The sequence below is a fragment of the Salvia hispanica genome, chromosome 4 (genome assembly GCF_023119035.1).
Source record: "Salvia hispanica cultivar TCC Black 2014 chromosome 4, UniMelb_Shisp_WGS_1.0, whole genome shotgun sequence".
NCBI lineage: Eukaryota > Viridiplantae > Streptophyta > Magnoliopsida > Lamiales > Lamiaceae > Salvia > Salvia hispanica.
Window position 1 is genome coordinate 22709810 of NC_062968.1, and position 16942 is coordinate 22726751.

The 16942-nt window shown below is 30.7% G+C and overlaps 1 protein-coding gene across 3 annotated transcripts; it reads right to left on the reverse strand.

The window, feature by feature from the left end:
- Positions 1-14260: 14260 nt before the first annotated feature.
- On the reverse strand, positions 14261-16160 carry LOC125219142 (proteasome subunit alpha type-4-like). Of its 3 annotated transcripts, none has more exons than XM_048121026.1 (2): positions 16041-16160; positions 14261-15218 (listed from the first exon to the last, which is right to left on the reverse strand). In XM_048121026.1, the coding sequence occupies exons 1-2, from the start codon at positions 16143-16145 to the stop codon at positions 14472-14474; spliced, it is 852 nt and encodes a 283-aa protein (XP_047976983.1). In that variant the 5' UTR covers positions 16146-16160; the 3' UTR covers positions 14261-14471. The 3 variants fall into 3 exon arrangements, with proteins under 3 accessions (XP_047976983.1, XP_047976984.1, XP_047976985.1); XM_048121027.1 differs by having other exon boundaries at positions 15953-16088; XM_048121028.1 differs by lacking the exon at positions 16041-16160 and adding an exon at positions 15858-15875.
- Positions 16161-16942: the final 782 nt, after the last annotated feature.

Here is a 16942-nt window from a genome sequence, read left to right on the forward strand (position 1 = left end):
GGTTATAACTCAATTATTATAGAGCTAGCTCATTTTACTACAAGTCTACAAATGAGTTTTTTTTCTCATACTTTGACACATCAATAAAACAAATACAATATTATTAAATTATCGCACAAATTGTAAATGCGATAGGTCAACGATAATCTTCAAATTCAAAGAAAAATAATATTAGCATTGCGAACCATAGTATGGTTGGTCCTCCTACAATGACACTATTCCAAATCGAGACCAATAATCGTAAACAGTAGAGTGGCAGAACCAAGATTGTAAATAAGGCGGTGCTAAAATTTTAAAAAACTACTATTAGAATGTTCGATTTTACATATAATAATTTTACAAGATTTAAAAGTTCTCGTACTAGCAACATTAATTATTTCTCTGTTAATAATCCAGCTCAAAAATGAAATATTATTATGTAGTGTAGTTGATGTTGACAGTTACTAATAACTAGTATCACACCTGCTGCGCGATGCACAGATATTTAATTTGATTTATAAACCTATTTATAAACTTAATTAACTACTCCACGTAACAAATAATGTGATACACACTAAATAAAACTTCATATAAAAATTATATAGTCATAACAATAAATATAATAAAAATATTTGCAAATACACATTAATTTTACTTAAATCCTAAATGCTCTAAAAATATAGTAAATCTATTGAATAAAACCAAAATACTATTTTACGAAAATTTCATAACATATTGCGACTTAGATCATATGGAAAAACAACTCAATTTACTATGATACAAACAACACATGATTAGGTAGAGAATAACTGTAGACCTATCATCAACACATCAACAAAAAAATTAATTTTAGAAACACAAAATGAGTCACTACAAATTAACAAATTTATAGCAAATGAACCGACATTGTACACATATAATGGAAATGGATCTCCTGCTATGCACAACAGGGGCTGTGTTTAAAACACAGCTTTCTATGAACAAAACGCAGCAACGCTTATTTTATTTCTTTTTCTTTTTTCATTTCTTTGATTTATTGCTTGTGAGAAATGGCATAGCAGGTGCAGCAGGGGATCCTTCCTTACATATAATTTGTACCATAAATTATAAACCTACTACAACATACAATATTTAGTGTTAATACAAATACACTAAATAATCAACCTTCCATTCTTCCCCAAAATAAACCCTAAAGAAGAATCCATCGCCTCCATCATACTTAATTGCCAGAAAATTCACCGACGACGAATGAGAAACAAAAATACAAAACTTCACACCACCAACATCACTTTTCTTCGCTTTTGATTTCTCCATATCATCATTGTACACAAATTCAACCAAAAACATTAAAAGGATTCTCTATTACCTACTGCCCTATAGCCTCTGATGCCATAGTTTTGCAGAATCGATGGTATTCTCTCGTCTATAAATCCTGCATATATGTATATACAATATTTACATAAAAATAGCAAGACTAATATATCATGAATTAAAAAGTCACAGATTTGATAGCAGAAAAATTTTTGATTCGAAATATATCATGGATACTTCCCCTTTTATAACCTTCAAACTTCTTTTAGTAATGGATTTATATTAAATGCGAAATGAAGGTGATTAAATTATTTCCTCACACCATATATTAAGGTCTACAATTGGCAGTTACATGATTTTTTCAATTATGGATTTGAATTAGGTGTAAAACGGTTGTAATTTAATTATTTTTCAACACCAAATATTAAGGTAATTCAATGGAGAACGGTTTCCATAATCATTAAGAAAAGAGACTATTGAGTGCACGACCTCTTCAATTTTTTTTGTTCTGTAGAGCGGTTACATCATTTAAAGATAATAAAATCAAGGAAAAAATTGTTATGGAACCCAAAACTTATAAATATTAAAATCTATACTCAAAACTTATAAATATTTCAAAAGAATGCCAAAACTCGTCTTTTATATATGTATAAATTTTTAAATTTTTGGATGTTATTTTCTGTTATATATTTTTTATATCTATAATACTAAGCTCATAAAAAGAGCAATTAAGGGGACGTGCATATGGATCTACCTTATAAAGATAATAATTTAAAATTATCAATTCTCATTAATATATAAACATATGTAATATATACATGTAGAGGTGCACGATGGTCCATAAGACAAATTCTGTCAAAAATCAAAATAAATTACAGCCCTTGGATCCTTAGATTGGATGGTTGTGATCATAATATATGAGCTACATTATTACACTAAAAGTGTTACATTATCAATTGGGCTACATTATTAGATTGCACAATCTACATTATTAGACCAAAGTGTATTAGACTACACAATCCACATTATTAGATGACACGTGGCATTAATCTAACGGTTACATCACAGGATCAAATGACTGAGATTTGCTTTGATTTTTAACAGAATTTCACTTATGGACCTGATCCCTATAGGGGAGTGTTAGGGTGCCACCACCTCTTAAAGTAACATCATACCACCATTCATAGCCAATCATTTATGCACGTGGACGAATAATATGTTGTCATGTGGCAACAAAAAAAATGTTCAAGGATAAAAAAACGGCCAGCTTATTATTCGTCCACGTGTATAAATGAATAAGTGGGCTAAATCACTAATTCCTAAAGGCCCAAGCCCAACAAACAACTCATCTTCTTTACTGTACGAGGAATAAAAATGGAACAATCCTATTTTTCGTGGATGGAGGGAGTATAATTTAATTTTTTAAGATTAAAAAATTTAAATCATAAATAGATATCCATTTAATTTATTTATATATTCAAAAATATTTATTGGAAACCCTAAAATCATAAATAGATATCATTTAATTTCGATATACCGAGTACAGTACAATATACCGAAATTTTGATACGGTAACGGTATAGATATTTTCCATACCAAAATTTATGTATTACCAAAATCTGGTATAGTGAAACTTTCGATACGGTAACAATATGAAATTCTTTCATATCGATATTTTCGATACGATAACGATACAAAATTTGTTTGAATAAACATCGGAATGGATCGATAGATTTCTCGAAACAAACGAAAAGGAAACGAAAGATGAAACATAAGTCATGGATCAACTAAGCCCTCCCGGGGACTTTCTTAAAGAGGAACCTCATGTAAATACCATGGAATAAGGTTTGATCTTGATCTTATTCCATTCCAAAAATGGAAAGTTCGACACAATTGGAATTTTTTTTGCATATAAGTTATCAAATTACTTTATAATTAAATATAATAATTTGGTTATATAGTGTGTTTATTAATACTACTATAATAATATTTATAATCGAAAATAATGATTTTTAAATTAAGTGTTACGTATATTACACTAAATTTTTTTTGAAATCCATCTATTATTTTGAACCATGATTCAAGTTTATCTCTGATTAATAAACATGCATTTAGGTATAGGTATTTAATTTGATTTAATTTTCCTAAACTAGATATATAGCCTTAATCTGACACTGTGGTAAATTAGTCATAATATGAAATAAAATTATGGCAAAAAAACATAAGGGTGTTATGACATAGAGACATTATGTCTCTAAATCACTAGTCTTTTTAATAATGGAAATGAATCTACGTTCCTCATCCTAATTTGTCTATGTTTGCGTAAATGAATCTCGATTCAAGATAAACACCTTCTTTTGTGTCTTGTTTTCGTCTCAATTTCTCTCACACCTAATACACAAACACAGTGCAATGATAAAGATAGGAGACTAGGAATTGAGTCTTATTATTTTAATTTTCAATTTCTTTTATTTTTTCTAGAAAAAAGGGCACGGCGGCTGAAATTAGGGGTGGTTATTCGGTCGGTTAACCGACCCCAAAATTCATCAAAAAACTAATCGGAACCGGCCCGATCTTAAGTTCGGTTACTTAATTAACCGACTCGGTTAGAACCGGTCGATTATCAGTTATAACCGAACTAGCTGAATTGAAATGAAAGTTGTTTATGATTTTTAACTTTTCATCTACTTTATTATTGTTATTATTATTATCCTATTAACAAGTACTCCCTCCGTCCACGAATAAGAGTCCCGTTTTCCCATTTTGGTTCGTCCATGAATAAGAGTCCCGGTTCATAATTACCATAAATGGTAAAGAGACCCCACATTCCACTAACTCATTCAACTCACATATCATTTAAAACTAATATATACAAGTGGGACCCCTATTCCACTAACTTTCTTCCACCCACTTTTCTTAACATTTCTTAAAACCCGCGCCATTTAGAAATGGGACTATTAATCGTGGACGGAGGGAGTAATACATAAATTGTTTAGGCACTTAAAAAGACTTAAAATTTACATGATCTATAATTTAAAAACTTTTCTCCAATAATAAGTGAAGGGTTATTCTTTTTTTAAAATAGTAATGCTTAAGCACTTTATTGACTTTGAGATATAAATTTATAAGTATAATACTAAAATTGATAGTGACACAAATTAAAATGGATTTTTTTGACATTGCAATACGAGACTTTTAACAAATTTAGATTTAAATTACAATTTATTCCATTGTGACAAAGTTTGAAAGTAAATTATAATTTCTTCTAATTATCGGTATCGGTTATAACCGACGGTTACCCAAACCGAACCGAAAAACCGAAATTTTTGTGTTTTTTAATACCGAACCGAAACTAAACCGAATCGAATTTCAAAATTGCGGTTTGGTTCAGTTCGGATATTCGGTTTTCGATTTTTTTGCTCACCCCTAACTGCGGCAATTACAAGTTCAGGGGTCATCCCTGGAGATTTATGGACCCATGTCCATAGAAGGCCGATTAGCAATAGACGAATCTTATAATCTGTTAGAGGAGAAGTACTATGAAAAAAAGAAAGAGAAGTACATGAGGGAGAATGAGGGGGAGGAGGAGGGTGATAATTAGTCTTGTTACTTTTTTATTATTTATAATATTATTTTATATTCTATTTTAACCTTTGACCATTTTTAAAATAGAATATTAAATAACATTAGAAATAATAAAAACGTAACAAGACTAATTATCGTCCTCCTCTTCCTCCCCCTCTTTCTCCCTCTTGTACTTTTCTTTCTTCTCTTCACAGTACTTCTCCTCTAACAGATCATAGGATTCGTTTGTTGTCAAAACGGCCTTCCATGGACATGGGTCTATAAATCTGTAGGGATGACACCCGAACTTGTAATTGCCGCAGTGATTGCAGAAATTATTGGAGGCAAAAAAAATAAGCACAATTAGTTCTTTAATTTTGTAAAATAAAAAAAGAAAGGTTTCTACGTAGAGAACTAATCATCTTAATCTCCAATTTGATGTTAGAAATAAAAAATGAATGTATAGAACATTGTTTTATATTAAAAAAAAAGTTATTAGTTTACCCTTAATATACACTGCAAATCAAAGAAAGTAAGAAAAAAGTATACATGTTTAAGGAAAATTGCAGAGAGAGTTTGGGGAAGAAGATGATAGGTGACAGGTGAGAGGGAACGCTACATTTATATTAGGAAGCATGCTTGCATTTACATTAGGAAGCATGTTGCATTTATATTATGCATTTATATTAGGAATCATGTCTGGCATTTGAATATTTAATTATGGAAAAAAGGCATTAAATCATGTCTGGCATTTGAATATTTAATTATGGGAAAAAGGCATTAAATGAAACAAAGTTTTAAGGTTTGAGTTTCATTCTATATTTCTTGCGATTATACCACATCACCTCATGTTGTGATTTATGGCACAACTAAGGATATGTTTCCATACATTGGGGAAGAAGAGGGGAGAGGGAAGCAGATCCTCTGTTGTGCTTTAATTCACAGTGTTGTACTTTAAAACGCAAAAGATATAAAATGAAATGCAAACAAGCCACGTGATTATTTAAATTCACTATAAAAAACCATTTCCAATAAGTATTATACTATTTGTTTTTGATTTTTTTAGTGTTCAATTGTTATTCACAAGTTATTATTGTTTATTTATAACTCATGTTTTTCAGATTTCGGCATACTTGGAGTTCCAATCCTGCTGAAAGATGCATCAAAGTCTATCGGGAAATAAATAGGGGCAAATACGCTCCAGAGATACACATTGGAAATGATATGGTTGATAATGCCTACGTAATAAATGAATTAAGACCGGAGTTTAGACGGGTTTTGAGAAAAAATGAACGTAAATGTAAATTTCAAGCATGTGGTACAAAACCAAAAAATAAATTTTCGGGAGCAACGAAGGATAAAAAACAGTTTAGTGATTTTACCATCACAGCCACCGGTATATATATGTGGAGTATTTAGTTTAAATGAAATTTCATTTACTAATAATATTTACATTTAATTTATATTGGTTTTATTATATTATAGATTATAGATGAGGCAGTTAGCGCGGAATAGAAGATGTCCAATTGAAAGTCCCAAAGATAAATTTGTTTGAAAATGGTTCAATTTTATTGGAACAGAGTGAGTATTTAATTATGATTGTCAACTTCCACCGGAGAGGTTGATTGTCAACTTCCATCGGAGAGGTTTGTTCTCCACTATAATTTATACTCACTCTGTCCAAAAAAATAGACAAAGTTGTAAATGACACGAGTTTTAATGTATAACTAAAATTAACACCCGTGCTATGCATGGAACATAGAAGATTCAAATAATGAATAGTACAAAATATAAAAAAATTACAGTAGAAAATAAGAATTCAAAGCAACATGAAGATTTACAAAAACATAAATGTACTTATCTTGACGCATACTAAATGAATAATTTAACTCTATAATGAATGAAACATTTTAAATTCGGCAAATAATTTTATACAATTTTAATTTATGATCTAAGAGGAGTAAAAACAATACTACCTCCGTCCCCCAAAATTTGCTACACTTTGATCCGACACGGGTTTTAAGAAATGTAATGGAAAATGAGTTGAAAAAGTTGATGGGATGTGAGTTCTACTTTTAAAGTATTAGTTTTATAATAAAATGTGAGTAGGAATGAATTAGTGGAATATGAGGTCCACTACCAAAAATGGTAAAAGTGAAGTGTATCAAATTTTCAGGGACGGACCGAAATGGTAAACTGTATCAAATTTTCAGGGACAGAGGTAGTAATATTAATGACAAATAAAATATGTGTGGCAAATTATCAAAGAGTATAAGTTAATTAAAATAAGATATACAAATAAGAAAAAGGAAGAGAACATAGATAAAATTTTGAAAACCCATATTTCGAAAAATTCGCATGCCACGATCCCATATTACGAAAGATTAGCTAATTTAATCCTAAATCTCGCGAATTGAGACCTTTTTTCTGAAATTTCTCGATTTGTGTGAGGCCTTTAACCTCTACACAGAATATAATTTTTTACAAAAGGATTTCTTGAATCTCCATCTCCATACGATGAATGATACAAAATCCTCTAATATTAATGCCAAAATGGGAAAAACTCAATCCTCTAAACTTTTTTTCCACCCATTTGAGTTTTAAATCTACGATCTATATGTGAAATTACATTTTTCATTTATTTTTCTATTTTTTCACTTTTTTTATATCACCAAATTTTTTAGATCTATAAAAGATATGTTTTCAGTTTCAGATCTACAATATGAATTATTGATTAAAACTCATGATTATATTACTATTGTATTTTCGAAAACCAAAGGCTTTTATGCTAACCAAAGTAGTTGTAGATCTAAATCTCGAATTTTGTTTAGATTAAATTCATATTGTGAATGATTTAGAAAAATTAAACTATGAAGACTTTTTTATATATTTACTTTTTATGTTCTTTTCTTCTACTTCATTATATTTCCATCTTTTGTAAGCTATTGTTGCAAATTTTTTGTTAAATCAAATATGCTATTACCTTACTGATTTTTGTAATCAGTTAGGCTTTTCTTGTTGTTGATGATGAATTTACATAATTTATAGATGCTCAAAAGAAAATAATGCAATGATTAGAAACTATAAAACATACTTTTACTAAAAAAGAAATATTGCAGTTATTAGTATTTACAGATTTACAGATTCAAGTTTGGGAATTCTGGTTCTTTAATTTGAATGTCTTCTTCTCTTCTCAATTCTTCATCTCTTCTCCTTCCTTTGTTGTGTGTAATGCCTGCAAAAGCTTATAAGATGTTGTAATAGAAGTGTTGTATATATTTCTTATTGTTTTATGCCTATATATAGGATCAAAGAGACAACAAACTAAAAAGATAAACACTGAAGCTAGGTAAATTAGTTAAGATTCATGAAATCCATAAAAATAATACTTTTAGATAATAAACAAATAAACTACACAAAATGAAAGAGAAAAGAAGTAGAGGAAACCTATATCGTTGTTGTAGTCTCCTCTCTATTCAATTCACTTGAAGTTTCTGCAAAAAAATTGAAATTGTATTAGTAGTTTTAAAGATTGTAGAGAGAGAGAAGAAAAACTGAAGATGCAATTTATCTTTAATAAAAACTGGTATTTATAGATCTCTGCCTCCGAAGTATTGTTGCATATTAATGTTTAGAGTTGGGTATATTAACCATTGGTTCAAAGGTATAAGAGCACTTCTTCAAATCTAATTCTATTATCTAATGGTTGCAGTAATGTAAAGTAATTTTTGAAAAAGACAATTAAATAGTTTTAAAATAAACTACCAAAATATCCAATAGGCACAATTCCTCTTTGTGGTGAATTGATTTGGTCCTCCTTGATTAATTGATAACATAGTAAGAATTAGGCAGATTAACTGTTGGTATAAAAAGATAAATTTAGCTTTTTAGAAACTAATTGTATTAACTGTTAGTTTAGAAAATGTCCTTCTTTTCAGTCACACGCACTACTTTTTAGGAGTCAAATTACATTTAATACGTTCAACCATAGAATGAGAGATTTAATATATGAGTCAAGATTTTTATAATATGCACAACTCACATTTTATTAAGTTAGGCGCCGAAAATAGTCAACAAAAACTGTGGCTTTATATATTTATAGATAGATTATAGATTATAGATTCAGAGGGCAGGGGCTGCCATGGCAGCGACTTAGCACGTGCTAGATCCGTCCCTGATCCTAAACCTTTTAAGGCAACTGGATTTAAGCAAACTCAAACGCTAAAGTTATCAAACTCACAGCAAATCACTAAATGAAATCAACGTCAAAGTGTTCAACAACTTTTTACGTGAGAGCACACATACATTCCCCCCTAGATCTAAGTCTATATTATACACATCATAAGCTTATATCAGGTAAATTGATTTTTAGATAATTTTTTATTATCACGATTTTGCTCACCTAATTGGAACAATCTTTCACCAACCACTCACCCGTAAATTGTAAGTACTCCTCCGTCCCGGAGTATTAGACTCAATTCTTTTGGGCACATGATTTAAGGAATTGATATTTAAATAGTTAAAGTGGAGAGAGTAAAGTATGAGAGGGGGAAAAAGTAGGGGAGAGAAGAGAGAAAAAAGTAGGTGGAGAATAAAATAAGATAGATATTTTTTGCTAAAAAAGGAAATGAGTCTAATATGTTGGGACATCCCAAAAGGAAAAGTTGGTCTAATACCTTGGGACGGAGGGAGTACAAATTATGCTAAGAGAAATAAATAAGTGACAAAATGTTTTTTGTTTAAAAGTGACATGGATTTGGTCACAATAAATCAATCCGTGCACAAAATAAGGTTACAACAATCTTGCCTGTTGGCAATAACAATCGAGTGATGATTTAGAGACATAATGTCTCCAAGACATAATACCCCTATGTCAATTTGACATAAGCCAAATTATAATATGGACTTATATACCCTTATTTTCAAACTAATGCACTTGTGAAATTAATTCACTGGTATTGTAAAGATTTGAACATTTCAAATCAATGCACTAATTTTGCAATTACCATTATTTTATGATTCTAAGCGCTAGCCAATAATTTAGTAAGGATACTCCATATCATAAATTGACTTTCTACAAAATTTGCATTATATAAAAATATTTTAATTCAATCATCTAATAGTTATATAGGAATACTTAATTTCTTAATATTATCCTCCAACAAAACAAAAATATTCATTCACATCCAATTATTTTATTATTAAATAATAATTAAAGTTCTAGATTGTAAAAAGTATACACGTACATAAATATGTTTAATTTTTAATTATTTTCATCCAACGAAATAGTAATAGTTAGTATACATATGTTATATATTTAATTTCTACTTGTATCATCTAATGAAAGGATAATAGTCATTTGCGTCAAATTATTTTATTAGTATTAAATAATTACTAAAATTTTGAATCATAAAAATGATTGCATCATATACATACTTAATTTCTTAGAGTCATTTTTCAACGAAATAGTAATAGTCACTCACATCAACTTTTATCTTTTTGTATAATAAAGTTTAAAATTCTAAATTGGAAAATAGTACTCCAGTAGTATACATATGTTATATAGTTAATTTCTACTTGTATCATCTAATGAAAGGATAATAGTCATTTGCGTCAAATTATTTTATTAGTATCAAATAATTACTAAAATTCTGAATCATAAAAATGATCGCATGCATATACATACTTAATTTCTTAGTGTCATTGTTCAACGAAATAGTAATAGTCACCCACATCAACTTTTTTTTTCTATAATAATATTTAAAATTCTAAATTCTAAAATAGTACTCCAGTAGTATACATATGTTATATATTTAATTTCTACCTGTGTCATCTAATGAGAGGATAATAGTCATTTGCGTCAAATTATTTTATTAGTATTAAATAATTACTAAAATTCTGAATCATAAAAATGATTGCATGCATATACATACTTAATTTCTTAGTGTCATTGTTCAACGAAATAGTAATAGTCACCCACATCAACTTTTTTTTCTATAATAATGTTTAAAATTCTAAATTCTAAAATTCTAAAACACATTATTTTGACACCATGTAACAGTTTAATTCTAGCATACAAATTTAAATTGTTGTTCCCTAACATTTTGTCCATTAATAAAATAAAGTATGTATAAATTTCGAATCTTTATTTGATGCTATAAGAACTCAAGCAATTAAATTGATTTATTAATTTTATAATCATAAATTCTAGATTCAATAATGTTTTGTAATAATATAATTAAGATTGAGTATCAAATCTATTAAGTACCTATAAGTTTAGAATTTTAAAAAGTTAATTGTATAATGTACTATTTAAAATAAAGTTTAAATTCATTATATTAGAATAAATTTTAAAAAAAAATCGTGATTGAAGTTAGAATGAATAATTCCAAAAATTTATGGCATGTATTTCCAAGTCTTCGTGACTCATGTTAGTAGAATTAAATCAAGTGGAATTTTGGAACTAGAAAAAAATGGTGAGATTGTGGACTTCTTCCTAAACAAAATAGTGGAGTATAAAATTAAACCCAATATATGATGCAGCCGATATTAGTTAGAGAGATCGGGGATTATGGTGAGATGATTACAGAGAATATTTGCTTAAATCATGTCATCCATATAAATGCACACAACTTTCCTAAAGCAAGTAATTCTTAAATATAAATAAATATTTTTATATGCACAAGGGTAGTATGGTATATGTACAAAACATTTATTTAAATAAAAATATAAAACAATCTAAAATGACTACTTTAACCTCATTATGTCTCCAAAACATTATTGATAACAATCCATCAAGTAGGGAGAGGGTTCATTGCACCACATCAAGTTTATCCATCAAGTAGGGAGAGGGTTCATTGCACCACATCAAGTTTTGTGTTGTTTACATTTTATGACTTTCTATTATATTGACCTGCATATTCAAATTAAATCAAAGGAGCATGCAAAATTACATGACATATATTATTAAAATGTGATCACAAGGTAGATGGGGCCTTACTGCAAAACATCACATGGTTCCCCACTGGTTTTGTTTGACCACTTCTTATCATTTCTATATACTTTATGATTCTTTCTCATCTTTTTATATTAGTAATAGATAGTGGTAATACTTTTGAGTGTTAGATTTGAAGAGGGGAATAAATAGCTTTTAGTGAAACATGACTCTTGAGACACAAACACCACCATCTCCCATTTCTGAATTAGGAAGCAACCTACCATATTGCCTTCCCAAAAATACTCAAATCAATACTATCACATTTCATATCTCAGCCATCTTAATAAATATCCCTAACCTATAAGAGATTATTTTCAATTAATTAATTGGTGAGGTGGAGTGACACGTAGGATAGGGTTCACGTGTTAGGGACGTGGTCTTGCCACCTCAACATGTCAGCAGTTCACGTGGAATGCTCATCATTTACTCTTTTGATGCATGCAATTTAGATTTAGGCATCAAGATTCCAAGAGCTCCTCTTCCGATGACTATGGGGGCTCCATGCCACCTAATTCACACAATCATTTTTAACTACTTTGTGATATTTAAGATTTTACCATAGCTATGATTTAAGTTAGTTAGGTAACATCTCAAAAGAAATTAATGTTAGCTTTTTTCGTTCTAGTTCGATTTGGCAAACCGGCCGGGTGTATGTTATACTCACTGGGTTCGCAATATTTAGTCTTGTTTGATTCGGCATGAGTTTTGAAAAGTATGAAAATAATTAGTAGAAAATGTTAGTAAAAAGTCTCTTTATACCCTTTCGTTAATTTTACCATTTTGAGTTACTCTATATAGATGGCCACATTATTAAACATTAGTTGTTTAAAATTTTCCTTATTTAGAATTAACCCAATTTTGATGGAGAGATAAAAATGGTAAAATTAGCTTATTTTTTGGATGAAGAAAATATGAAATTGATAAAATAATAGAGAGAAAAAGTAAAGTAGATAGACAAACCAAAAGAGTAAAATTAAAACTGATAATTTTTTCACAAACCAGGACAATATTAATATAATAATGAAATGCTAATGTAATCGAAGTGCAAGAAAACAAAAATGAGAGCAGACATTAAAATGTCATTACGAAGGCTTTATATCTCAACAAAAATGAATTTACACATGTCTATCCCTTGGAGAGACCGGACCTGATTCTTCAAGAACTTGACGTAATGCACGGCCTCGTCGAGCATGGAGGCCGGGGACCAGCCGCTGCAGGATCCTCATCCGCTCGCTTATCCGATCCGCCATGCTCTGCGGCTCCTTCGATGTCCTCACGTTCCTCCGCCTCGGCGGCCGCACCGACTCCGGGTCGATGTGGACCGGCTGCATTGCGGCTATCCGGAATATCATCTCCCGCATCGGGCTAGCTGCCTCCATGGAAGAAGAAGAACAAGAAGGATGATGGAAAGTGAGGGTTTTATGTCACAAAATGGGAGGAATAAAATAGTGAGAAAACGTAATATACTATTTGGAAATAATATTTATACAATAATTAAATATGCAAAATTGCAAAAGATATTATGAAAGTTTGGTCTAATTTTAGTTGGACCGTAACTTTGAAAATCAACATTAAAAAAGAGTATTATTTGATTCAATAGTCATATAGTTTTTCAACTGTCATATTAGTTTTGTTCTCAATTAATAATAAAAAATTTATGATTATATACATGTGATATACTATTGATATTTTTTCAACCAAACGATATTTTTTTTTTTGAATAAACAATATTATTTGATTCATCAAAATTTAGTTTTTTAAACTGTCATATTAATGGGTATCGCCAATCCAAATATAATGGGTGCAGTCCAATCAACCATAACAACGGTCGCTAAGATGCTAACAATTAGTGTAAAAAATAAAATTAAATTAAAGCTTAGCTCTTTCAACAATTTAAAATATTGAACTTTTGTAAAGAGTATAGACGCCATTTAGTTAACAAGACATGAACAAGGGACATGTTCGAATATTGAATAAAAGAATCTAGAGGTGGGATTTCTCTCTCTTTATTACATATATTTATCCCCTTATGCTATCTCTTACATCTTTATACATTTGTAGATTGATATAAATACAGATACAATTCATATCGTCAAACTTAAAGGTACACTGGATCTTGCTATTGATGCAAGTGAACATAACAAGAGCGTATGTATCTAGAGTTAATGAGTAAATGCACAAAAAACTATAGTTGTATAAACTAGTGTACATATTTCATTTCCACGAAATGAAGAAATATATAGTACCAAAGCTCATAATCTAACTAAGAACCGAAATGTTTAATGTTTAAAAATGAGATATTAGTTAATTACGCTCTTGTTATGTTCCAAAAACTCATACTTATCACTATAAAGTCCACAACGCACCCTAAAAATACAAAATTCAACTCTAAAATGAAAAGAAAACATGTCAACTGAAAATAAGACTAGATTTAGTGTGGGAAATGTAAATCAACAATGGCAACGGCCAATCTCTCTAAGTCGATAACAGCTAAAGAAATGGGCTTATGATTGTATATCATTGATTAGGATCTGCAAATTGATTATTCAAAACTGAAAACGGATTCAAAAGATCGTTTATACTCAAATATTAATGAGGCGAGATGCAAGGATCATACTCACTACGCGTCTGCAGAAGGTTGCGTTAAACCCGACTTCACCAGCATCTTGTTGAGCTTATCAGAAGGGCACATCTGGAACTTCACGGTCCCAGCAGCCAGGAATATCTCAGCCAATTCAAGCTTCTCCGAGTTGAGGCTGGTGCTATCCATGGTCTTGCTGAGCACCTTTATAGCAAGCTGAGCAGCCTCTTCTCTGGTGATGTCGTCTTTGTAATCCTGCTTGAGTATGGACTGTGCAGCTTGGTTGTTCGCCCCAATTGCTGCAGCTTTCCAGCCACTGAAATTCCCACTCGGGTCGCTCATGTAAAGCTGAAACCCATAGTTCTTGTCCCAGCCTGCAAACAGAAAGGAAACACCAAAAGGGCGAAGGCCGCCATACTGTGTGTAGCCCTGCTTGGTGTCGCATAGAGACTGAACTAGCTGCTCTAGTGGCATTGGCTCTTGGTAGGCAAATGAGTAGCGCTGGGCCTGGAGCCGTGCTGTGTTGACGAGGATATTGGCATCCGACATGATTCCAGCCACAGCACACGCTACGTGATCATCAATCTTGTACATCTTCTCGACTGATGTGGAGGTTTCGAGCAACTTGGATATGACCTTCTTTTCACCGACTAACACAACTCCATCTTTAGCCAGAATTCCAATAGCACTCCCTGCATTTCCAATAGCTTCCATTGCGTACTCAACTTGGTAGAGGCGCCCTTCTGGGGAAAAGATTGTTGTGCGGCTGTCATATCTTCGAGACATCTACAAGTTCAGAAATCAAATGCTTATCGTCTTGAGATCAGAATCAGTAAACCTAAGGTGAAAGGTATGGCTACAAGTGAATAAATATGCACCGTTGTATATGCTCAGATGATTCCAAAGCACTAAAGTTTATAATCTACTAAGTCTTGGCAGAAGAAGTTGCTCAAAGAGATGGAAAATCAAAGTTCAACACTTCAAACTCACTAGATTTTAAGCACAATATCAAAGTTCAACCACACTAGATTTTAAGCACAATTCCTCAATGATCAAGGACTCATTCTAAAGACTAAAATTGTGGAAAATGGAAATCAACACAAATCAGTGAAAGCAAACACTTGTACGCACTTACATTCATCAGTGAAAGCAAAATCAACACTAGTATAATATGTCACTACTTGGTTGACAAAATTAAATATGATTCACTCACACTCATTCAAAGGCTATTCGCCATTTAAAGAAAAACTTTCAGAACCTAGCAACACAAATCGCAACACAAATCCAATCAACTTAATCAAATTCGATCAATAAATTGGCAAATTGATAACTGATAGTCTAATAGAACTAATCTCAACAAAAACAACACAATTACACAAATTCGACAAATAAATAGGCGAATCAACACATTACCTACATACATACCTAGGATTAAAAATTTCTATCACGGAAGAAGAATCTACTACGGATTGATCAAAACATCGCAAAATCCAACATTTCAGAATTTTCATTCTCCTCACCTCTAACAGAAAATGCTCAGCTCAAAAACATAGATTGAAATCTAAAATCAAGAAGCAATAGACCAAGTGTTTAACGTAACGCGCTTACATTCACCAGTGAAAGAGAAATCGAGAGGGAGAGAGCTTGGGTCTGAAGAAACTGGGATTGGGAAAAAGAAGAAATGAACAAAAAAACAAATGAAATTGTTTGCATGCCGATTTGGGCTACAAAAATCGATTATTTAATCCTATTGGGTTTATGTTGGGCTTGGATTTACATAATTATGGCCCATTTAGTAATCCTGCTGTCTGTACATTGGTATTTCGCCATCAATAAATCACACGGTTTAAACTAAGCGACAATAATGCAAGAAAAAAATTGTGAGAACTTTGTACTAAATAATAATTAATAATTGAACCCTAAAATGAGAAATAACTATAAACCAAGTGAATGTATACTTATATGAGCAATAACTAATGAGAAAAAAAATCATGGTTGGTGCATGCATTTATTTATGACATGAATTTGTTGGTAGGATTGAAAACTATAAATCTTTTGCCATAAATATGAGATAGGTATATTTAAACCCCAGAGTCTAAGTCAAGTGAATGTTTTTTCTTCATTTTTTTCACACCGACAGTGATAAAGATATTAATAAATAACTGAATTATTTTCTGTCGGTCTATAATTTATTACAAGAAATACATACTAGCAATATATAGTGACAATAATATTACTTCTTCCGTCTCATAATAATATGAACTTTGGGTTGAGCGCGAGTTTTAATGCATAATTGAAAAAATAAGACAGAGATAAAAAAAAAGTAATTAAAAATATTATCAATATGCAGAATGAGTTTCACCTCAAGAGCGAGAAAATAACTTTCAACATTGGAATGTGCATATTCTCATGGAATAAATTAAAAAATAAAGAGTAAACATTCTTGTGAAATGGATAGATAATTGATTATCATGTAATATGATCGTAGTATGTGTTAATCATACATGCAA

What these genes read in the sequence shown, in the direction of transcription:
- LOC125219142 (XM_048121026.1), bottom strand. Translation starts at nt 16,145, where the DNA reads ATGCAAACAATTTCATTTGTTTTTTTGTTCATTTCTTCTTTTTCCCAA. An exon ending in TTTCTCTTTCACTGGTGAAT is followed by an intron (nt 15,219 to 16,040) that starts GTAAGCGCGTTA and finishes CTGAACTTGTAG; the next exon opens with ATGTCTCGAAGATATGACAG.